The 24,598-nt window shown below is 50.2% G+C and overlaps 1 protein-coding gene across 5 annotated transcripts in view; it reads right to left on the bottom strand.

The window, feature by feature from the left end:
- LOC105470815 (transmembrane protein 44) overlaps nucleotides 1-24,598 on the bottom strand; it is a 43,280-nt gene that overhangs the window by 8,390 nt on the left and 10,292 nt on the right. For 2 of the 5 annotated variants that reach the window (XR_011619506.1, XM_071090627.1), the window contains exons 6-9: nucleotides 20,638-20,808; nucleotides 18,826-18,972; nucleotides 14,810-14,914; nucleotides 8,108-8,266 (exon numbers count right to left, since the gene is read on the bottom strand). Coding sequence is in view for 4 of the 5 variants with exons in the window: in XM_071090627.1 (XP_070946728.1) it covers nucleotides 8,108-8,266; nucleotides 14,810-14,914; nucleotides 18,826-18,972; nucleotides 20,638-20,808 (582 nt within the window). In the remaining variant the exon portion in view is untranslated. Of the gene's footprint in view, nucleotides 1-8,107; nucleotides 8,267-9,643; nucleotides 10,997-14,809; nucleotides 14,915-18,825; nucleotides 18,973-20,637; nucleotides 20,809-24,598 lie in introns of those variants that run through there. The other 3 variants (XM_071090628.1, XM_071090630.1, XM_071090631.1) reach the window with 3 other exon arrangements.

Raw genomic sequence — 24,598 nt, 5'->3', positions numbered from 1 at the left:
CGGCAGCCTGCACTGCTGTGCTACAAGATTCATTCACACATTCTGCTGGTGGTTTACTTTTCCGTTTTCCTGATGGAAGCCTTTCTGTGTGTAAGAACTGACTCAGTGCTGGGCGCGGCGGCTCACGCCGAGCACTTCGGGAGGCTGAGGCGGGCAGATCACCTGAGGTCGGGAGTTCAAGACCAGCCTGACCAACATGGAGAAACCCCCTCTCTACTAAAAATACAAAATTAGCTGGGTGTGGTGGTGCACGCCTGTAATCCCAGCTACTTGGGAGGCTGAGGCAGGAAAATCACTTGAACCCAGGAGGTGGAGGTTGCGGAGGTTGCAAGACTCTGTCTCCAAAGCCCCCATGTGCATCTGCCTCCTGGGTCAAGGTTTTTTCCCCGGCACAGCCTGTTTCTCTTTGGGGCCCAGTGCAGCATCTATTTCATGCATACTTTTTCTCCAGAATGAATGATTTGGCTTTAAAAAGGGCAGACATCCACGGGAATATACCCTGATCTGCTGGTGCCAGAAAGTTGAGAGAGAGAATAAGCAGTTGGGTTATCAAGGGTCTTAGGCGCAGAATCAACAGGGACACATGGGCCTGGGACTTGGCCCTCTTCAGACAGAGCAATCTGGCATTTGGCATTGTTCTCATGGTCCACACAGGTACACCCACACTGGGCATGCGTGCACACACCCACATGCACACGCACACCCACACATGACTGCACTGGCTGCAGTCACAGGCCTTCTTCACTATGCAGACTTTGTTCCAACGACAGAAACAGCTTCCTTGCAGAGTTCATATAAAGCTTATACCCAGTCTCTGGCAATGCTGGGAAGCACAGAAGGGAAAAATGACTAGATGCTGTAAACGTACTTTTGTCACAAAGGCGGACTGAACGTTTTCTTGAATCCCAGAGGCGAAAGAAAAAGAAAGAAAGAAAAGGAAGCCTTTAAAAGGTACAGGAGGCTGGGCACGGTGGCTCACACCTGTAATCCCAGCACTCCGGGAGGCTGAGGCGGGTGGATCACCTGAGGTCAGGAGTTCACGACCAGCCTGGCCAACAGGGTGAAACCCCGTCTCTACTAAAAATACAAAAAATTAGCCGGGTGTGATGGCAGGCGCCTGTAATCCTAGCTGCTCGGGAGGCTAAAGCAGGAGAATCACTTGGACCTGGGAGGTGGACGTTGCACTGAGCCGAGATTATGCCATTGCACTCCAACCTGGGTGACTCTTTCTCAAAAAAAAAAAAAAAAAAAAAAAAATTAAATCTACAGGAGCAGCAAACTTCAGGCCTTTCACAGCCTAAGTGTTTGGTTCCTTCCCTGCTGTCACACATATCCCTGACCCATTTAGGTAAAAAGAACAGTGTTATGTGATGCCCTTAGGGGCTTCAATGCTGGGGGAAGTCAAGCCTGCTTTTATGATATAGGTTCTGGCTGTCCTAGAAAGTCACTTATGGGAGTGAAGTCCTGCTCTCTCTGGGCCTCTGTCACCTACATGGAGACCCCAGGCACGGGACTCTGGGCTCAGGAACCCTTATTCACCATCGGTTCATTGTGCCCTTCGGATGGCTTTGCCGGGAGTGAGGCTGACCTCGTATTGAATGGGTGGGCTGGTGAATGAATGAATGAATGGATTCACAGTCTCCGTGGAGTATGCCGTCTCCTATGGAGAGGTACAGAAACCTGCACAGCCCAGGAAAAAGACCTCTCTACACCGTTACTGGTCACACTAAGGCTCTCACGTGATTCGTCTGGTACTCTGACCAGTGCAGCCAAGTTCTCCTTCCATGCGAACCCCACATGCCCAGGGTCCTGTCTGTCTCAGCTGTCTCCTGTTCTGACACTCCTTGACAAGAGAGTCAGAGCACAGCTGAGTGAAAAGACACCTGGGCAGAGGGTCCAGTTTCTCATCTGTAAATGGGAATAATGGACAATAAACACGCTCCTGCACACCTCCCTGGGTACCCGTCTCTGGCAAGGCAGTGGAGTGCGGTGGTTAATGAGAGAGGCTTCAGAGCAGACAGAACTAGGTTCAAACCCCAGTTCTGCCACTTCTTCTTATCACCATTATTATGTTTTTTCAGGGAAGTGACTTAAACTTACCTAGTCCCAGTCTCCTGACTCAGGCTGTCAAGGCAAACGGTGCTAGGAAAGGATAGGCCACACCGTGCCTAGCACAGTCACTATTCGCAATGAGCACCGCTTTTCTTGTTAATGGATTTAAAACACTTTATGAACTGGAGTGCTGTGGGTACCATGGAGTGTTGAAACCACTCATTTCTCCACTTCCTCTAGCGTACTGCAAGAAGTATTCAAAACAGTCTGTCCATGCCCCGAGAACCTGGACATAAAACCACCACCCCATCCCAGAGTTAATTACCAAATCACAAAGGACCATAGATAAGGGAAACACGTCACCTTAAAGACACAGAGTGGCTCCCAGGCCCACAGACCCCTTAGTGGGAGTCAGAGAGCATTCACTCATCAACCCAAGGGATCGAACAGAAGCCGAGTTGGTCAGTGACAGACAGACAACGGGAGGTGGCTAGGGAACGGCAGCCCACCTTGGCAGCCAGGCCGGGGCAGTCCAAGAGTGGAGACAGAAGCCCTGGGTGGTCTGAGCCCAACGCCATGAAATATTTGAATTACGCAATTCTCTTGGGAGCAGAAGTCACGAACCAGAGGAAGTGAGGACGTGAGGCCCTGACTTCAATCTGTATGCTATGTCCCTCCAGAGTATGGTCTGGAAGAGTGAGGCAGAGGACCAGACTCTCCACTGTGACTGGTTTACCAAGTGCCTGTCACCCTATGCGGTGGGCTGGGGCCGCTCTATCACTCCCTCCCGGATGTTTCCTTCAAATTCCCACTGGGAGAAAATGTGTGCTGCATGAGTGACCCAACAGCCAGGTGAAGTGTGGTGTGACACTTCATCTGCCCAAAGACACCGCCTCGCCCACCTTCAGCCGCCAACGAACCAGGATCTTCAAGGAATATTGCTTCAAGCAAATAGGGGGCATGTCAGACCGGAACAACCCCACCACCTGGGAGGCAGTCATTGTTTGGTAGGCTTGGGGTTAATTTTAATTTTCTTCTTCACATTTTTTACACTTTCCAAATTTTTTTTAATTTTCTTTTTCTTTCTTTCTTTTTTTTTTTTTTTGAGACAGTCTCATTCTGTTGTCCAGGTTGGGGTGCAGTGGCTTGATCTTGGCTCACTGCAACCTCCACCTCCCGGGTTCAGGCGATTCTCCTGCCTTAGCCTCCTGAGTAGCTGGGATTACAAGTGCGTGCCATTGTGCCTGGCTAAGTTTTGTTTTGTTTTTTGTTTTTTTTTCTTTTTTTTGAGACGGAGTTTTGCTCTTGTTGCCCAGGCTGGAGGGCAATGGCACAATCTTGGCTCACTGCAACCTCCGCTTCCTGAGTTCAAGCGATTCTCCTGTCTCAGCCTCCCCAGTAGCTGGGATTACAGGCATGTGCCACCGCACCTGGCTAATTTTTGTATTTTTAGTCGAAATGGGGTTTCACCATGTTGGCTAGGCTGGTCTTGAACTCCTGACCTCAGGTAATCCGCCTCAGCCTCCCAAAGTGCTGGGATTACAAGTGTGAGCCACCAAGCCTGGTCCATTTTCCAAATTTTCTACCAAAACATTTATTTTTGTTTTGTTTTGTTTTCAGACAGGGTCTCACTCTGATTCCCAGGCTGGAGTGCAGTGGCACAATCTGGGCTCACTGCAACCTCTGCTTTCTGGGCTCAAGCAATCCTCCCACCTCAGTCTCCCAAGTAGCTGGGACTATGGGCTTGTACCACTATGTCCAGCTAATTTTTTATTTTTATTTTTGGTAGAGATAGGGTTTGTATTTTTAGTAGAGATGGGGTTTCATCATGTTGTCCAGGCTGATCTTGAACTCCCGAGCTCAGGCAATCCACCCATCTCAGCCTGTCTCGGCCTCCTAAAGTGCTGGGATTACAGGAGTGAGCCACCATGCCCAGCCCAGAAACATTTATTACTTTTAAGAACAGAAAATAGGCTGGGCGCAGTGGCTCACGCCTGTAATCCCAGCACTTTGGGAGGCTGAGGTAGGCGGGTCACGAGGTCAGGAGATCGTGACCATCTTGGCCAACATGGTGAAACGCCGTCTCTACTAAAATATAAAAAAAAATTAGCCGGGTATGGTGGTGCATGCCTATAGTCCCACATACCCAGGAGGCTGAGGCAGGGGAATTGCTTGAAACCGGGAGGCAGAGCTTGCAGTGAGCCGAGATAGCGCCACTGCACTCCAGCCTAGTGACAGAGCAAGACTCCGTCTCAAAAAGAAAAAAAAAGAAGAAGAACAGAAAATATAGATTACCAGAAGGCCCAGAGGATCACAAACCTGAAAAAAGATTTCTTGCTCATTTATTACTAAGTCTATATTCAGTCTATACTGGAAACTTTACTATCCTGTTTGACCTGCTATTATCTACGTTTAGTTTGGTATTAAGCAATCTCTTTACAGGACCTCAGCAGCTTCGTCATTTGTATTATCTGTATGTTTTAGGGCATGAAGGAGGAAGACCGTGGTGGAAAGTGGGTGGGGGTTACGGGGAGGGAGGCTGCAGCTGCTGAACTTCTAAAAATATATTCCTTGTACATGGCGAAAGCATTCATTTCCACTTGCTTAATTTAAGTATGTGACCCTATCTTCTTGGAATTTACTTTTTTTTTTTTTTTTGAGGCGAAGTTTCGCTCTTTCGCCCAGGCTGGAGTGCAGTGGTGTGATCTCGGCTCAATGCAACCTTCACCCCCCAGGGTTCAAGCGATTCTCCTGCCTCAGCCTCCTCAGTAGCTAGGATTACAGGTGCCTGCCACCACGCCCGGCTAATTTTTTTTTTTTTTGAGACGGAGTTTCGATCGTTGCCCAGGCTGGAGTGCAATGGCACGATCTCGGCTCACCAAAACCTCCGCCTCCTGGGTTCAAGCGATTCTCCTGCCTCAGCCTCCCCAGTAGCTGGGACTACAGGCATGCACCACCACGCCTGGCAAATTTTGTATTTTTGGTAAAGGTGGGGTTTCTCCATGTTGGTCAGGCTCCTCCTGAACTCCTGACCTCAGGTGATCCGCCCACCTCGGCCTCCCAAAGTGCTGGGATTACAGGCGTGAGCCACCCAGTCCGGCCACGCCCGGCTAATTTTTGTATTTTTAGTAGAGACAGAGCTTCACCACGTTCGCCAGGCTGGTCTCGAACTTCTGACCTCAGGTGATCCACCTGCCTTGGCCTCACAAAAAGTGCTGGGATTACAGGTGTGAGCCACCGTGCCCGGCTGGAATTTACATATTTTTAACAATAGATTTCTAGAAAAGAGAGAGATAAGAGTAGAGAAAGAACAAAGACTGCAAAACAAGAAAACAGCCCAAGCCAGCTACAAGGACAAATTTCTGAAATTTTCAAGTTCACCGTGCAGTGAACTTACCTCAACTGAGGGTGGGTGGCAAGAGTAGACCTTGTTTCCGCAGAACAAATGTTACTTCTCCCTCCCTGTCGCCATCCCTGAGTCACCAACTTCACTGTCCCTGCTCACTGAACACACTCTGCCATCATGCTCACTCCGGTCCCCTTTAGGCTTAGATCTCTGCCAAGACTGCTGGCTCCAGGCTGCCAGCCACGTGCTGTGGGTGTCCTACAAGTTCTGAGACCGGATCCGAGAACCACACAACACAGAATGACATAGGAATATGAACCTAAAGGATGCAGAGTCCCTAACTCAAACCCAGCCCTCAGGGGCCGGTTGTGCTCCAGGATGCAGGGACAGAGAGATGCAAAGGCAACCCAGGCCACCGTGGCTCCCAGGGTACACGGCCAGCAGTGGAAGCGGTGTCGGAAAGGTATGTGCTCTAGGCCGGGTGCAGTGGTTCACGCCTGTAATCCCAGCACTTTGGGAGGCCAAGGTGGGTGGATCACCTGAGGTCAGGAGTTCAAGACCAGCCTGGCCAACATTGTGGAACCCCATCTCTACTAAAAATACAAAAATTAGCTGGGCAGGGTGGCAGGCACCTGTAATCCCAGCTACTGGGGAGGCTGTGGCACGAGAATCTCTTGAACCCAGGAGGCAGAGGTTGCAGTGAGCTGAGACCACGCCACTGCACTCCAGCCTGGGTGACAGAGCGAGAACTCTGTCTATGCTCAGGGGACTCAGAGGAAGGAGCCGTTATTCTCTGGGTCAGATTCTGACCTGTGGCAAAAGGGCCAGAGAAGAGTCCGTGGCCAGGCAGTGCTCCCAGTGAGGGAGGGCGTGTGAAGCCGGGCAGGCTATGAGAGGCCTGGACTGCCACCCTGAGGAATCCAGACTTTATCCCAGTCAGTGGATCTGAGTTTCAGATTTCAAGGGCCAGTTTATTAAGTTCGACCAATCTAGGGGACTTACAATGGCTAATTGATTATTTTGCCAAATAAGGCCAATTAAACCCCAAACCAAAAACTCAACACCAACTACTGCTTACTATTCCCATTCCTTCCTAAAATGGCATTTAACACCAAAACAGTTGGGAGGACACAAACTCAAAACGGAAGACAGTCCTCTCCCCCCACCAAAAGACAGCTGGCAACTGTCTACTGACACACAGGCGGCCACTACATCGCCCTTGTGGTTCTCATTTTTCCACCGACAAACGGAAGCCTCGTCACTGAATGGGGGTGGGAATCATAGCTGTGGACCCAGAGAGAACAGCTCAGACTTGAGAGTTACGCCTGTGTGTGATCCAAGCTGTGACGTGTGTTTTATTCACAGACATAAAAACTCAAAATGAGGTAAAGTTTATACAGTGTCAGCCACGGTGCCCACCACAGGGCCCACTTGTGTATGGCACCACTACACAGCAGGATGTGGCTGGTGCTCCTTAGCGGGGAGAAAAGCTCCCCATGCAAATTAGTTTGAGAAGCACTGAGCCTTTTTTTTTTTTTAGACAGACTCTTGCTCTGTTGGCTAAGCTGGTGGAGTGCAGTGGTGTGATCTTGGCTCACTGCAATTTCCGCCTCCTGGGTTCAAGTGATTCTCCTGCCTCAGCCTCTTGAGTAGCTGGGATTACAGGTGTGAGCCACCATGCCTGGCGAATTTTTGCATTTTTAGTAGAGACAGAGTTTTGCCATGTTGGCCAAGCTGTTCTCCAACTCCTGACCTCAGGTGATGTGCCTGCCTCAGCCTCTCAAAGTGTCGGGATTACAGGTGTGAGCCATCACACGCAGCCAACACCGAGACTTTTTTTTTTTTTTTTGAGACGGAATCTTGCTTTGTTGCCCAGGCTGGAGTGCAGTGGTGCGATCTCGGCTCCAACTCCTGGGTTCACGCCATTCTCCTGCCTCAGCCTCCCAAGTAGCTGGGACTACAGGCATCCACCACCACGCCAGGCTAATTTTTTGCATTTTTAGTAGAGATGGGGTTTCACTGTGTTAGCCAGGATGGTCTCGATCTCCTGACCTCCTGATCCACCCGCCTCGGCCTCCCAAAGTGTTGGGATTACAGGCGTGAGCCACCGCGCCCAGCCCACCGAGACTTTTAAACATTTATTACTCATTCATTTATCGTGCAAGTGATCTGTGAAGACCAGACTCTTAAAATGCAGTGTCCCTGCGACTAATGTGACCGTGGAAACCGCTTGTCAGTACTGACACACTGTAGGAGCCCCGTGGAAGTTCATTTTTTTTTTCTTTTTTTTTTTTGAGACAGAGTCTCGTTCTATTGCCCAGACTGAAGTGCAATGGTGCTATCTCGGCTCACTACAACCTCTGCCTCCCAGGTTCAAGAGATTCTCCTGCCTTAGCCTCCTGGGTAGCTGGGATAACAGGTGCCTGCCACTATGCCTGGCTAATTTTTGTATTTTTAGTAGAGATGGGGTTTCGCCATGTTGCCCAGGCTGGTCTCGAACTCCTGACCTCAGATGATCCACCTGCCTCAGCCTCCCCAAGTGCTGGAATTACAGGCGTGAGCCACCGTGCCCGGCCTTATTCATTATTCAGCAGGTGTGAGGTTAACGTGGATAAGATGAGAACAGCTGTGCAAGCCCCAAGGAGCACCCAGCAAGTGTCCGTGAACGACGGGACCCACGCACCCACCCAGCAGGCAACAGCCGTGTACCTCCAGGTCGGAGTTGATGGAGGAGACCTCAGAGGAGCTGCTGGAAGACACTCGGGCCCGGATGACCTGAACGGGAGGGTACGATGGGGGCTCCTGCAGCAACGCATCTCCAGCGCTCGTCTGTCCATCACCTGGCAGCCTGGTGGCACTGCAGCCTGCCTGCAAAGTGTGTGAGAAAGGGCAGGCAAGGACACGTAGTTTAGTTTTGATGGCTGAATTGTCAAAGCATTCACATACTTCAGTGTTCAAAATGTACAAAAGGGTGTGCAGCCCAGCATCTCCCTGTGCTTGCCTGTCCTGGCCACCCAGTTCTCCCCAGGGACAGCCAGTGCCCAGTGTCTTGTGTATCCCTCCAGATACACTAGACATATACAATCGAGTGCAGACCCATATTTCCCCTGATTTCCAAAATGATAGCACACATTCCATTCTCTTAAGCACCCTGTTTTTTTTCACCTAACACTATGCCTTAGAGATAGTTCTGTATCAGAAGATTTGGGAGCTTTTTGGTAGCATTTTAGGTGTTCCCAGTCTATTTAACCCATCCCCTACTAATGGGTGTTTCATGTGTTTCTAGGCTCTTGCTTTTGCAATCAGTACTGACTGCAGTAAATTACACTGCAGTACATCCAAGATTTCAGAGTAAAGGATACATTCCTAGAGGTGGAATTGCTGGATTAAAGAACGTATGTACATTTGAAATCTGTATAGCTACTGCTAAAAACGCACCCCATAGAGGCTTTCCCCATGCCCACCAGCAGGGGATGAAAGTGAGTTGGGATGAATTAGGAAGGTTTAAGGTAGAAAGAAACTTGTGAGATTTTCTATGTATCTATGTATCTATCTATCATCTGTCTGTCTATCTATCTATCTATCTATCTATCTATCTATCTATCTATCTATCCATCCATCCATCCATCTATCAATCAATCAATCAATCTCAGACCAAAGCTTCCCCCATGGGCTCATGGGGGCTCCCCCAGAGACCTACAAAGCTCCACCAGCTGAACTTTTGAAGTCCTACAGGATTCATGTCATTCCACTGACATGTGACAGGGCAAATAACCTGCTTTCTCGACCAGCATCTTCCACTAATTAACCATGTGATCTAATGTATTAGTTCGTTTTTATGCTGCTGATAAAGACATACCTGAGACTGGGAAGAAAAAGAGGTTTAATGAGACTTACAGTTCCACATGGCTGGGAAGGCCTCACAATCACGGCGGAAGGCAAGGGGGAGCATGTCATGTCTTACATGGATGGCAGCAGGCAAAGAGCGAGCTTGTGTAGGGGAGCTCCTCTTTTATAAAACCATCAGCTCTCCTGAGACTAATTCACTGTCACGAGAACAGCATGAGAAAGACCTGCCCCCATAATTCAATTACCTCCCCCTGGGTCCCTCCTGCAACACATGGGAATTCAAGATGAGATGTGCGTGGGGACACAGCCAAACCACATCACCTAATAAAGAAAGTTGTCCTCTCTGAGTCTCGGTTTCCTAATCTATAAAAGAGGATGATAATCCCTGCTTCGGTTTCCTAATCTATAAAAGAGGATGATAATCCCTGCTTCGCCCCCAGGGAGGGGTGTCATGGGGTTCAGATGTAAATGCCTGGGACACATGAGAAGAATGGCTACGAGTACTCGACCCAAATCAAGCAGGGCTTCAGCCCTTGATGGGTTAAGTGCACAGGTTCCTGTGAGAGTCAGGAGGACCGGCAGAGAAAATCCACAAGAGAAACAAAGGCAGCATTCTGGAAGCAGGAACACACGTGAGGGCCCACCCTGCCGCCCAGCTGGGAAGGATGCTGAAACAGAAGGCTCTGGATGGGAGTGGGGAAGCAGAGGCCTCCCAGGAACGACGACGACAAATTTTATAAACGCCCAGGGCCTGACCACACCTGCATCAAGAGATAAAAGAGTTTTCAAATGCTGCAAGCTGAGGATGCAGGAGCCGATCCATATGGCCCCATGAGGACCCTCTGCCCCTCCGGAGGCTCAGCCTGAACCACGATGCTGCTCCCCCTGCGTCTCCTGGAAAGTCGCTCCTTAGGACCAGTGCTCAGGGGGGTTGCTGGGAAAACAAGGGAGCACCTCTGCAGCTCTCCTCACCCATTTCCAGATGGGTATGTATCAGTGGACAGAGCCGACAGGGTGCCTGTTTCCCCAGAATCTTGCCCAGTCGGACATTCACATTAAAACAACGTTTAAAGCTGCTAACTGAGCAGGTACAAAATGGCAGCAGAGAGAGCATATTCTCTTTATAAAAGCCCAGGTCCCTGAATCCGGCAGGCTTAGTTTGAATCCTAGTTCTGTGATTTTTCTAACTGTGGGATCTTGGGCAAGTTACTTAACCTCTCTGTGCCTCAACTGAAAATAACATTATTAATTGTTAATAAAATAATAATAATAGATATAGGCCAGGCACAGTGGCTCACACCTGTAATCCCAGCACTTTGGGAGGCTGAGGCAGGCAGATCAGTTGAGGTCAGGAGTTCGAGAACAGCCTGGGCAACATGGCAAAACCCCTTCTCCACTAAAAAACACACACACACAAAACAGCCAGGCGTGGTGGCATGTGCCTGTAGCCTCAGTTATTTGGGAGGCTGAGGCATGAGAATCAAGAATCTCTTGAACACGGGAGGTGTGGGTCACAGTGAGCTGAGATCATGCCACTGCACTCCAGCCTGGGTGACAGAAGAAGACTCTGCCTCAAAAAAAAGAAAAGAAAAAGAAAAGAAAATAGAAATAATAACAGTATCTCTCTGCTATGGTTTGGATGCGGTTTGTCACGTTGAAATGTGACCCCAGTGTTGGAAGTGGGGCCTGGTGGGAGGTGTCTGGATCCTGGCGGAAGAGCCCTTCTGGTGGGTGAGTTCTCACTCTGTTCTGTAAGAATTGCTTGTTAGAAAGAGCCTGGCACCCCTTCCTCTCTCTCCTGCCATGTGGAGCCTGCTCCCTTTTGCCTTCCCCATGAGTGGAGGCAGCCTGAGGCCTCACCGATGCAGATGCTGGCGCCATGTAAACACGCAGAACCATGAGCCACATAAACCTCTTTTCTTTCTGAATTACCCAGCCTCAGGTGTTCCTTTATGGCAATGCAAAACGCACGAGGACGCTTCCTCATATGGTTGTTAGGCTCATTTTTATTAACACTTACATGGTAAATAGTATTATTTTATTAATAATAAATCACCACTTATCAAGTGTTTACTTAGTGTCAGCCATTATGCCAAGTAAAAGGCTTTACAGCATAGAGGTCAATGGCACAAACTCAGGTAGACACAGGTCTGAATCCGGTTCCATCACCGACAAGCTGTGTGACCTCGAGCGGGTCACTTAACTGCTCCAACCCCCAGTTTCCTTATCTGTAAAATGGGTATAGTCCTCAGGGCTCGGCTGTGGGGGCAAGTTAACCTGTGTAAAGCACTTAGACCAGTACTCTAGCCCGTAAGTACCATGTAAGTGTTGGCTGCTATTGCTTACTCAGAGCCTGGCAAGTCCTTCACCCTCAGTGGATAGGCTGTGATGGGAGGGGTGCCCCTAGCGCCGAGGGAGGCACCTGCCAGCCCGGCTGGACAGCGGGGCTCGGGGCTCCCTCTGATGGACACAGAAGGAAGCAGCTGGGTGGAAGCCCAAGGACGCGCTTGTGGGCTTCAGTGGCAGAGAATGAAGGTGGAACACGCTCTTCTTTCATGGAATCTGTTCCCCAACAAGAATCCCTTCAAGACTGAGCTACTGGACGGGTTAAAGTGAATACAACTTTTACACTGTTCTCCTTTGGAAGTCCCATGAGGTAGAACTTTCCAGTGCAAAGCTTTGGCCAGACGCTGCAGGGACTCCCGTGCCTTCCCAAGGGTTCCCCACATACCCTGCTTCCTCCCTCCCTTTGGAAGGATGGTGTAATGGCTGAAGCGGGCTCTTAGCTACAAAGGCATGCTCTGAATCTCTCTGAACTTTGCTTAGGTCATACACAAGGTTCTGTGCACCCAGGATACAAGGAACAGCAGCAAAAAGCAACACCTCTCTCTCAGGCCCAGACTCTCTCGGAGCACCGGTGTGTCTGGGCAGCCTGGCAGGGGCCCTCGACATTGGACCATGTATTCAAAACACACCTTTACTGAGAGGCCAGGACTGCAAGATTATAGGCACCAGGAGTCAATGAGACAGGAGATACAGTTTACATCTCAGCAGGACACAGACAAACCAAAGCAAAAGATCGTGGTAAGTGCTTTGTAGAGAATTTCAATAGGTAATAAAATAGAGTAGTAGGACAGAGGGGTCCTACTTCGGACTGGGTGGTTGGGGAAGAGCTTTGGAGAAGACGACATTTACGTTGAAGCTGGAAAGACAAGAAAGAGGCAGCCGTGTGAAAAATCGGGAGGGAGAGCATTCTGGGCAGAGGAATGGAGAGAAACTCTGTGCAGGAGACAGGAGTGAACAGGAGGTGAGAGATGGGGTCTTGCTATGTGGTCCAGGCTGGCCTTGAACTCCTGGCCTCAAGTGATACTCCGACCTCAGGTTCCCAAAGTATGAGGATTACAGGTGTGGGCCACTAAGAGCCCTGGCCCAGAGGAGTGTTTTAAACACAGGAGGAACAAGATGTAATTTACATTTGTGAATGATCTTTCTGGGGCTCATCAGAGATGGGCAGGGCAGGACCACAGAAGAAGTGGAGAGGATGATGGCCAGGAGGCTGCTGGACTCAAGACCTAGTTTAAATAAGAAAGCATTTATAGGACTCTCAAAAGGAATGGATGGGCATGGGGGTGTGGCCAGGGAAAGAGGAATTTTGGGCTTGAACCACTGCATAGACTGCGTCATTTACTAAGATGAGGAAGATGGGGAGAGGAGCCAGTCTGGGCATTGGACGAGGTAAGTGTGAGATGCCATATGGTGACAGCTGAATGGGCAGCTGGGCAGCCGAGATGGGAACTGAGGGGAGGGGAAAGGACGGAGACACGAACCGGGTCGGGGTTAGCAAGGACTGGTGAGCAGAGCGAGGGGACTGTGGGACTGCAGGGCCCACGAGGAGCAGCGAGCCTGCCTGGGACAGGGCGTTGGACTCCCTCTCTACTGTCAAGTTTACCCGGAGGAGCCAGCAGAGGCCGAGGGGAAAGAAGAGCCTGTGAGGGTGGCAGGAAACACAGAAGAATGGGGGCCACAGACGCCAGGAGCAGCTGGTGGCCGGGTGCGTGGAATCTCAGAATGGAATGATGGTGGATTTAGCAGCTTGGAAGTCATCGGTGACCTCGACAAGACGGTCTCGGGGGGAAAGTGGGACATGGGAGGAACTTCTCGTCACCTCTTTACCAATCCTCCTCCTTCTGAGGACCCCCCGTGTAGGTCAGAACTCAGGGAGTCATGCGGAGCCCTCCCTCCCTCACCTGCACCTCCTTACCCCTCCAACGCTCCACTTCCCAACACGCTCAACTCCATCTCTGCTTCTCCATCTGCTCCAACCTCAGTTTAGGTCACACTTCCTCTTCCTTGGGCTTCCGACTGGCCCTGACCCACTGCTCGGCTGCTACTCTCCTTCCCCCCAGGCCACCTGCAGCCACTTCCTGGGATGGCTCTAAAATGCACGCCTGACCCTGAGTCTCCAGTACTCAAGCCTCCTGACTCCCATCACCCTCAAGATGATAGACACGGCTGGGCACGGTGGCTGACACGTGTAGTCCCAGCACTTTGGGAGGCCGAGGCCAGCAGATCATGAGGTCAACAGATCCAGACCAGCCTGGCCAACATGGTGAAACCCCGTTTCTACTAAAAATACAAAAATTAGCCAGACGTGGTGGCGCATGCCTGTAATCCCAGTTTCTTGGGAGGCTGAGACAGGAGAATCACTTGAACCTGGCGGGGCGGAGGTTGCAGTGAGCCGAGATTGTGCCACTGTACTCCAACCTGGCAACAGAGTGAGACTCTGACTCAAAAAAAAAAAAAAAAGATAAGGCTCCATGTCTAAATGACCCGACCCCTGCCTCCTCCAGCCCTTTCATCTCCCCTCACTCCTGAAGGGCACCAGCATACACCACCCCGAAATATGCCTCTTTAGCATATGGATTCCTCAGACCTAAAGGTATTTGAAAACCAGCAGAAGCAGAAGCTATTAACCTCCCCTCACTGCCTGAAAATAGAGTATACATTTTCCCTTCATAAAGGAAATTTGTATTTATAAAGGAAATTTCCATTTGTAAAGATATTTCTGCACCAGGAAGAGAGCTACTTCCAGAGACAACTCTTGTCACCCGAGAGACTCTCACCTGCATAGCAAGACAACCCTCATTTCCCACACAGGTCCTCCCTCACCTCACCTCCCACCCCAGGACCCCAAACCTCTTTTGCTTGATTTAGCCTAATATGGTATATACGCCTCCATCATCTGGTCACCTCCTTGAGCCACATTTTTCTTTGTAAATTTCCATGTACGAGTAATTAAAGCTGTTTTTGTTTGTTTAAACAGTTTTTCTCTCTTGTTACTCTGTGTTTCATCAGTTATGAGGGTACAGGGAAAATATTTTTCTCTCCAACACTCCTCTACATCTGCCCCTCCATTGCAACCTTGGAGCGCTCCTTCTTTTTTAACCTGCTTGTCTGTTTTCTCCTGCCCATCCCTCAGCTAAAGCATCACCTCCTCCAGGAAGCCTTCCATGACTGCTTCCCACCCTCTCAGACACCTGGCTGTGACTGATGGCCACTCACCTGCTGCACAGGCTCAATGGTCAGCTCCATGTAGCGACTGATTGCTGTCATTGTCCTCAGTGACTTGCAGTGTGACAGTGTGGTGAGAGGCACCCAATCCAAATTCTTGCAAGTAAAGGCAGGGAGACAGAAAGGAGAATTCTCAGTCAGGAGGCATTTTCTAAAAACAAGGTCACATTTTATTCAAAAGGGTCCCCGTGGTATTTTCTCTCTCTCTCTTTTTTTTACAGCACATCTCACTTTCGGCTTCCTATGTGTCTTATCTTTCTCTTTCGGGTCACGGTAATTCAGTGTTTCCCAAATTTTGCAGCACAGTAGAATCAATTAGGAATCTTTTTTTTTTTTTTTTTTGTAGAGACCAGTTTCACTGTGTTGCCCAGGCTGGTCTTGAAGTCCTGGCCTCAAGGGATCCAGGGGTGATCCTCCCATCTCGGCCTCCCGAAGTGCTGGGATGACAGGCGTGAGCCACCACACCTGGCCTATTCTGCTTTTGAAGATCCCCAGCTGAGCAGCGATCTGGAGTGAGCTGTGATGGAGGCACTGCATTCCAGCCTAGGTGACAGAGTGAGGCCCTATCATACAAACAAAACCACGAATGTTGACTTCCCACTTCCAGACATTCTGATTTCATTGGTATGAGATGTAACTGGGAAGTGGATAGTTTAAATGCTCCCCAGGTGATTCTGACACCCGGCAAAGTTTGAGAACCACTGCAATAGGTGTCAAATAAGTGCTTTTGCAAAGCTGTGGTCCTCTAATCTTGGTGCACATCAGAAGCACCCTGTGGGCTTGCTACAATACAGATTGTGGCCGAGCACAGTGGCTAAAGCCTGTAATCCCAGCACTTTGGGAGGCCAAGGCAGGCCGATCACCTGAGGTTAGGAGATAGAGACCAGCCTGGTCAACATGGTGAAACCCTGTCTCTACTAAAAATACAAAAATTGGCCCGTCAAGGTGGCATGTGTCTGTAATCCTAGCTACTCAGGAGGCTGAGGCAGGAGAATCGCTTGAACCCAGGAGGTGGAGGTTGCAGTGAGCTGAGATCATGCCATTGCACGTTAACCTGGGCAACAAAGTGAGACTTCGTCTCAAAAATAAATAAACAAATAAATAAAATGCAGATCGCTGGACCACACCCTCAGTGTCAGATACGGGAGATCTGGGTGGAGCCCTCAAATTTGCATTTCTCACAATTTCCCAGGTAATCCTGGTCTAGGGCCCACACTTTGAGAACCACTGCTCTGAAGGATTGCTAAAGAGACTCCAAAGGCTTCTACATCTCTCTTCAAAATTCCAAGACACACAGAGCTCTGTTAATATTTTGTCCCCCTTTCGGAATATAATTTCCTAACAGTTGCTAGAAAGAAATGAAAATAACTTCCACTATGGCCTTCATGGGAACTTGGGTCTTTGGTCTGAGCACCTATATAAAAAAATGCTTTCATCTGCGTCATATACACCATCATCTGCTATTTCATGGACTCAGTCAGATGACATTGTTAAGCCATTTGGAGAACATTCGGAGGAGCAGTTTTTGTTTTTGTCGGTCCAAATGCACTCCTCATTACTCCTCCATCCTGGCCACCGAGGAAGTTACTCACAGCCTCACTCCCACTCTTTGTGGGAGGAGTCTAAGGTAATGAAGAGCCCAGGTAATAGATGAGATTTTTTTTCCAAAAAAAAAAAAAAAAGAAATCTTAGAAAAGAGGGAGTGACTTCATATTCAAGTCCTTACAAGCTTTCCTTGAGGCACTTTCTCAACTATTTGGAACCAAAAACTTTTGATGAAGACAAATGGCCTCAACTGGACAACTGGCTACTTGTAGAGGTCATCTATTTAAATCAATAAAAGGAGACACATTAACTTTAGCTGGTGGCATGACATAATTGTAAAGGTTTGATATTACTGTAAACAATACTTTCGTTTTTAATTTTTATTTATTTATTTTCTTGAGACACTTTGTTGCCCAGGCTGGAGTGCAGTGGCACGATCCTGGCTCACCGCAACCTCTGCCTCCTGGGTTCAAGCAATTCTCGTGTCTCAGCCTCCTGAGTAGCTGGGATTACAGGTGCTCGCCACCGCACCTGGCTGATTTTTTGTATTTTCAGTAGAGACGGGGTTTCACCATGTTGCCCAGGCTGGTCTCAAACTCCCGAGCTCAGGCAGTCTGCCTCGGCCTCCCAAAGTGCTGGGATTACAGGCGTGAGCCACCGTGCCTGGCCTAAGCAACACTTTTTTATTTTTTGAGATGGAGTTTCGCTCTTGTTGCCCAGGCTGGAGTGCAATGGCATGATCTTGGCTCGCTGCAACCTCTGCCTCCCAGGTTCAAGCGATTCTCCTGCCTCAGCCTCCTGAGTAGCTGGGATTACAGGTGCCTGCCACCACACCCAGCTAATTTTTGTATTTTTAGTAGAGACGGGGTTTCACCACGTTGGTCAGGCTGGTCTCAAACTCCTGACCTTGTGATCTGCCCGCCTTGGCCTCCCAAAGTGTTGGGATTACAGGCGTGAGCCACTGCATCTGACCTCCAAAACAACACTTTTAAAGATCAGCTTTCTAGCATTATCAACTAAAAAAAAACAAAACAAAAACCAGAAACGAAACAAAACAAAACAAGGAATAGAGTAAGTAGTTACACTGCAATGACCACAAATAGCAAACGGGTCCTTGTGGCTTGAGAGGAGTTTTGAGGGGCAGCATCACAAGCCGATTCCTAAAGGTGGGATCACGTAGCCGGGTGGGCTGACAGGCTTGGAGCCCTGTGTCAGGTGGTGCGAATGATGCGGATGTTCGAGATGCATGTGAAAGTGGGAATACAGTGTTTGAAGAAATAGGAGTGAAAATCACACAATTTATGTTTTTGAGATGGGGTCTCACTCTGTAGCTCAGGTTGGAGTGCAGTGGCGCCATCTTGGCTCACTGCAACCTCTGCCTCCAGGATCAAGAGATCCTCCTGCCGCAGCCTCCTAAGTAGCTGGGACTACAGGTGCGCGCCACCACACCCGGCCAACTTTTTTTTGTATTTTTGGTAGAGACGGGGTTTCACCCTGTTGCCCAGGCTGGTCTTGAGCTCCTGAGCTCAAGCAATCCACCTGCCTTGGCCACCCAAAGTGCTGGGATTACAGGCGTGAGCCACTGCACCCGGATGAAAATCACATCATTGAAAAATGATGAAGGTATGTAGCATGTGAACTTATATACCAGCAAGTAAATTCTTCAGAAGCATCAAGTGGCATTTGACTATTTCATCTACATTGCTATATTTATTAAGTCTTTAAGTGATCAAAAACACTTCAAAACATTTGTGTAATTGGGAAACTGGAGGATCCTGTGGCATCCGAGGTTCCCTTAGCTTTGAGCATAAACAGTAGGTTTTTAAAGTGACCAGCTGGGCCAGGCACCATGGCTCACGCCTGTAATCCCAGCACTTTGGGAGGCCAAGGTGGGCGGATCACCTGAGGTCAGGAGTTCAAGACCAGCCTGGCCAACATGGTGAAACCCCATTCGTCTCTACTAAAAATACAAAAAGTTAGCTAGGCATGGTGGCACGTGCCTGTAATCCCAGCAACTTGGGAGGCTAAGGCGGGAGAATCACCTGAACCTGGGAGGCAGAGGTTGCAGTGAGCTGAGATTGTGCTACTGCACTCCAGCCTGGGCAACAGAGCAAGACTCCATCTCAATCAATCAATCAATCAATCAATCAATAGATTAAAAAAAATAAAAATAAAGTGACCAACTGGGCAAGCAGGGAAGGACTTCCGGAATTCCCAAGCCCCGGCCCTCATGGAGGCTCACTGCCCCGTCCACTCCATGCCAGTAAACAGGATGGGCCCGTTACATGTCATGTGTTAGGTTTGGCCACTGTTCCGTCAGCGAGACAGGACAGCTGTCTGAGTCGCCTGCAGAGAACGCTCGGCAGGCAGCTTTCAGTCGGCAGGCAGCTTTCACACGTCCGCAGTATCCTGCTGTTTCTTAGGATACTGTTGTAGGACCAGAGTTTTCCAGCCTGAGAGACCTTGTCCTCGTTCCTCGCCTCCTGGTTTTCTTCCTCTTTCTCTGCACAGGTCAAAAGGGCTTGGGTGTCAGGGCTCTCTCTGGCTTCAGTGGCAAATCCTAAGGCCTGTCTCATCTTGCTCTTCATCACACACGAAAGGAAAATAATCTGAGATGGTGGAAGTTAAGGTAGGAATATTCCAGCAGCCTAGCGCGGCCCTTCACCCCTTCACACCATGCTGCCACCTCCCTCCCCCCTTACCTACTGTCCTCCCTCCCCCCTCACCTACTCTCCTCCCTCCACCACTCACCCACTCTCCTCCCTCCCCACTCACCCACTCTCCTCCCTCCCCACGCACCCACTCTCCTCCCTCCCCACTCACCTACTCTCCTCCCTCCCCACTCACCTACTCTCCTCCCTCCCCACTCACCTACTCTCCTCCCTCCCCACGCACCTACTCTCCTCCCTGCCCACTCACCTACTCTCCTCCCTCCCTACTCACCTACTCTCCTCCCTCCCCACTCACCTACTCTCCTCCCTCCGTGGTATTATCCTGCCTGGGACCAAGAGGAGCTCATCTGAAGACAGGGCTAGGGTGGATATTCCTGTCCCCATGTCCCCACAAGGGTCCAGCATCCAATGTGACCCTGTCCCTAACAAGGACTTGGTAAATATTTGCGAAACAAAAGCATTTTGGAAAACATCTTTCTTGACAGGCCTGGCTTACAGTGACAATACATGCGGTCGGTTGGATAGCATCCCTGAAAATTCAGAATTCAGATCCACCTCCGAATTTGACCCTTTTTTTTTTTTTTTTTTTTTTTTTGAGACAGAGTCTTCCTCTGTCACCCAGGCTGGAGTGCGGTGGTATGATCTTGGCTCACTGCAACCCCTGCCTCCCCAGTTCAAGCAATTCTCTTGCCTCAGCGTCCCAAGTAGCTGGGATTACAGGCACCTGCCATCATGCCCGGGTAATTTTTGTATTTTTAGTAGAGGTGGGGTTTCACCATGTTGGCCAGGCTAGTCTCAAACTCCTGACATCAGGTGATCCTCCCATCTCGGCCTCCCAAAGTGCTGGGATTACACGTGTGAGCCGCTGCACCTGGCCCAGACTGTGACCTTATTCGGAAGTAGGGTCCTTGCTGATATAATTAGATAATGAAGTCATAGTGGATTGGACTGGGCCCTAACTCCAACAGCTGGGGTCCCTATAAGAAAAGGAGATACACGAAGATACACCAAGGGAAGAAGGCCATGTGAAGGCCGAGGCAGAAATGAAAACGATGCTGCCATGTGCCAAGGGACACCAGGAGCCACTAGCAGCTCCTGCAACTCCACTAGCAGCTGGAAGAGGCAAGCGAAGATCCCTCTGGTGCCTGCAGAGAGGGTGTGGCCCTGCCTTGCCTTCACACACACCCCACCACCAACACGCCATAGCCATTATCCACAGTCAGCATCTAAAAATACAAAAATGTTTAGTCTCCACTAAAAATACAAAAATTAGCCAGATGTGGTGGCATGCACCTGCAGTCCCAGCTACTTGGGAGGCTGAGGCAGGAGAATTGCTTGAACTTGGAAGGTGAAGGTTGCAGCGAGCCAAGATCACGCCACTGCGCTCTAGCTTGGGCAACACAGCGAGACTCCATCTCAAAAAAAGAAAAAAAAAAAGAAACATAAAGCTACAAATAATTGCATTTGTGTTTGCCTGCCCTGACTGCTGGGAGAGTTCCAGCTAGCAAGAGAAAAGGAGGGTGGGAGCAGGGGCAGTGAGGGGAGGAGACACAGGCCTCCTCTGGCTGCAAGCAGGGCACTCCCCAGGCCTGGGGTGGATACAGCGAGGTCCAGCGCTGCGCGGCCGAGGGAGGTCAGGAACCAGGGTGTGGCCCGCAGCAGGTACTCAGGCTGCCGGTCGTGGGCCACAATGGCTGAGGCATAGAGGAGGCCAGCCAGGGCCGACAGGAGCCGAGTCCACAGGTGGATGGAAGGAAATGTCTTCCCCCGGCACTGGGCAGAGAGAGGGAGGGGCTGGGTAGGGAGGAGCAGCAGATCACAAGACCCAGGGCCCTCAGTGGCACAGCAGGTTGCCAGGCAAGCCCTCTGCCTGCAGCCAGTCGCCCAGGGCAATGCTTCTGTTAGACTTCCAGCTTTTGCTCGAGTTGCTTCTTCTGCCTATCAGACTCCTACTCATCCCTCAAAACCTGGCTTAAACTTAACTCTGAGAAACCTCCCCTTACCAGTTCAACCCTAAGGGGAGCGAGCAACTCCCTTTTCTGGGCCCTAACACGTCCCTCCAGCAGAGTACCTTTGACTGATCATGACTCAGCTCTTTACACAGTCGGAGGGCTCCTGAGGGCTGCGTGGGGGTCCTCGCCATCCCAGGGCCCCAGCACGTGACCCTGGGCAGCGGCTCCCCAATGTCCGCTGGGAGAACGTGAGGGAGACTGGGATGGTTTGGACATTTGTCCCCCCAGATCTCACGCTGAGTCGTAATCCCCAGTGCTGGAGGTGGGGCCTGGTGGGAGGAGGTTGGATCATGAGGTGGATTTCTCATAAATGGTTTGGCACCATCCCCTGGGTGCTTGCCTCGCGAGAGTGACTGCGTTCTCCTGAGATCTGGCTGTTTAAAAACGTGTGTGTGGCCCCTTCCCTTCCACCCTCTTTGCTCTCTCTGCCAGCTCACACTTTGCCTTCAGCCATGAGTAAAAGCTCCCTGAGGCCTCCCCAGAAGCCCGGCAGATGCTGGTGTCATGCTTGGGTGCCTGCAAAACCGTGAGCCAATTACATCTTTACAAATGACCCAGCCCGAGGCAACGCAAGAACAGCCTAACACAGAGACCAATCAGAAGAGCTGAGACCTGGCCCTTCTCTCCCTGGGATCACTGACTCTGACCCAGGTCACATGGGGAAGATCCAAAAAATGAGAGATGATATTCTGGAAATTTTAAAGCCAAGAGGACATTTCTGAAGAATACGTAATAAAAATATTGGTTCAACAAAAGGAAATATGCACTATTTATATTTATATGTAAGTAGCCTTTATATGCAGGAAGTCACTCTATGTATATGAATATGTATATATACAAACTCCATATTTCTGATTATATACCTATAAATATATGAATTAAAATTAAATAGTTTATATATTAAACTCATTAGAGTTTTTTAATTTTAATTATTTAATTTTAAAATTATTTAATTTTAATTCATATATTTAAAATTATAATTCATTAGATAAGCTCATATATAAATTATAATTTTTTTTTTTTTTTTTTTTTTTGAGACGGAGTCTTGCTCTGTCGCCCAGGCTGGAGTGCCGTGGCCGGATCTCGGCTCACTGCAAGCTCCGCCTCCCAGGTTCACGCCATTCTCCTGCCTCAGCCTCCCGAGTAGCTGGGACTACAGGCGCCCGCCACTTCGCCCGGCTAGTTTTTTGTATTTTTTAGTGGAGACGGGGTTTCACCGTGTTAACCAGGATGGTCTCGATCTCCTGACCTTGTGATCCACCTGTCTCGGCCTCCCAAAGTGCTGGGATTACAGGCTTGAGCCACCGCGCCCGGCCTATAAATTATAATTTTTACATAATTTAGTTTTATATAAGTTAGACTATATATAGTTAAGTTTATATATAATTTAGTTTATATATATAAAATTCAGTTTATATATAATACATATAAAATTTAGTTTGTATGTAATACATATATAAACTCATTACATGACTCATTACCTATGTTCATTTGATGACCATACTTACAGATATATAGACCTTGGCTAGGGAATGAGAAAAATTCCGGAGAAAAAGCATGTTGTGGCCAACTTCGCCCCACTTTAAATTTAACTCTCAAAAATAATCTGTGTCCCCTCTGGTTTGTCCCCAGGCCTCCCTGTGTCTGGCCTGCCCCCAGAAGACTGCGTAGCGGAGAGGGCACAGTGCCGCGCTTCGCTGGGGAGCAGCGGCTGGGAGGGTGAGCCCTGGCCCACTGCGCCCAGAGGCTGAGGGTGGAGACGACGCCCTTTCCCTTCGGCCCTTCCTACCTCACACAGGAAGCAGCACTGCTATGGCTAGAGGTGCCTGGACCCCCCGCCCCGACCCAAGCACCCACCACCACGTTAGAGAGGACACTGACGGCCAGAGGGGAGGTGGCGGGCAGAGCGGGGCTGGGCCTTGCTCTCGCTGCTGCTCAGGATGAACTGCGCTGGGGAGCCCTCTGCCCTCGTTCCCGTGCTAAGCCAGTGACAGTGACCACTGTCCTCCAAAGCAGTCTCTTCCCAGGGTCAGTCCTGGGGCCGACCCTGAGAAAAATGGAGAGCTCTATTTACCTGCAGTGCCAGACATACAGTAGGTGCTTAACCACTGCTTGAAGAACGGAACTGGATTGTGACTGGATGAGACGTGGCAGTCCCTCTCCAGCCTAGGCAGGCCTTGCCTACAGACAGGACAGAGGCCGGCGGCATGCCCCAGCCTGGGCTGCCTGGCACATCCATGTAAGGGCTAGAGGCAGGACAGGCCTCGGATGGTCTCTGCAGCTGCCAGGACTCCTGGTGTCAGCACAAGGCTTCGCTCATCAGTGGGCATTTCATGCCCCTTGGCCCACTCAAGGACTCCCTCCTGGAGCAATGGGAACGCTGCCACCAAAGTGACCCAGCCATCTTCTCCTCAGCAACCTCACCACGGCCAAATTAGGAGCAGCTTCTGGGAGAGCCAGGGTCTGAAGCCATGCTGCCTGGCTTCCCAGAACACCCCAAACCCTGCTGGGTTTCTCCCTACGAAGGGTACCCTAGCTCTGGGCTCTTCTTCCTGGAACCAGAGTCACAGAGAGGCGGCAGCAGCTCCGTACCTAGAAATACAGCATGTTTCCTTTCCCGAGTCCCTAGTGCAACTTCACTCTATTGTCCTGCCCAGGGGCCCTCAGGCTTCAATACCTTGTAGTGATGGGGAGCTGACTACCTCCTAAGGCAGGGGTAATGCTGGCGGCTCTCCAGGTGCCAGGCACTGTGCAGTGTCTTACCCTGAAGTTCTTCCTTTTACTCAACAGGAAGGGGCCAGGCGCGGTGGCTCCCGCCTGTAATCCCAGCACTTGGGAGGCCGAGGCAGGTGGACCACCTGAGGTCAAGAGTTCGAGACCAGCCTGGCCAACATGGAGAAACCCAATCTCTACTAAAAATACAAAAATTAGCTGGGCATGGTGGTGCACGCCTGTAGTCCCAGCTATGCGGGAGGCTGAGGCAGAAGAATCACTTGGATCTGGGAACAGATCCTTCCCCAGCGCCTGCAGGAGCATGGCCCTGCCGGCACCTTGATCTCAGACTTCTGACCTCTGGCACTGAGACAATACATTTCTGTTTTTGAAAGTTAGTGGCACTTTGTTATGACAGCCCTAGGGAGCTACTACCGGCGGTCAGGGCACAGTGCCAGCTTCTTCAAAGGCCTTCATGCAACCTGGTCTCTCAGCTCTGGCACCACCCCGGAGAGCCACCCCGGTGGGCTGTTGAGCTGAGCCCAGTGCTCGCCACTCTCCCCTCCGTTAATGTAAAGACAGGACACCTGCTGATGAGGCCCAGGCCCGCGAGGCTTCTGGCAGTCACAGCACAGAATGCAGCTTCACTGACTTCACCACCCACCACGAACTACCCTCCAGCCCTGAATGCTGTCCCCCGGAGCTGCTATTCAACCAAGACGCTCCTGGGCACGTAAATTTTTCTTTTTTTTGAGATGGAGTATTGCTCAGTCACCTAGGCTGGAGTGCAATGGCGCGATCTCGGTTCACTGCAACCTCCGCCCCCTGGGTTCAAGTGA

The sequence above is a fragment of the Macaca nemestrina genome, chromosome 2 (genome assembly GCF_043159975.1).
Source record: "Macaca nemestrina isolate mMacNem1 chromosome 2, mMacNem.hap1, whole genome shotgun sequence".
NCBI lineage: Eukaryota > Metazoa > Chordata > Mammalia > Primates > Cercopithecidae > Macaca > Macaca nemestrina.
This window is presented reverse-complemented; position numbering and strand designations above follow the sequence as displayed.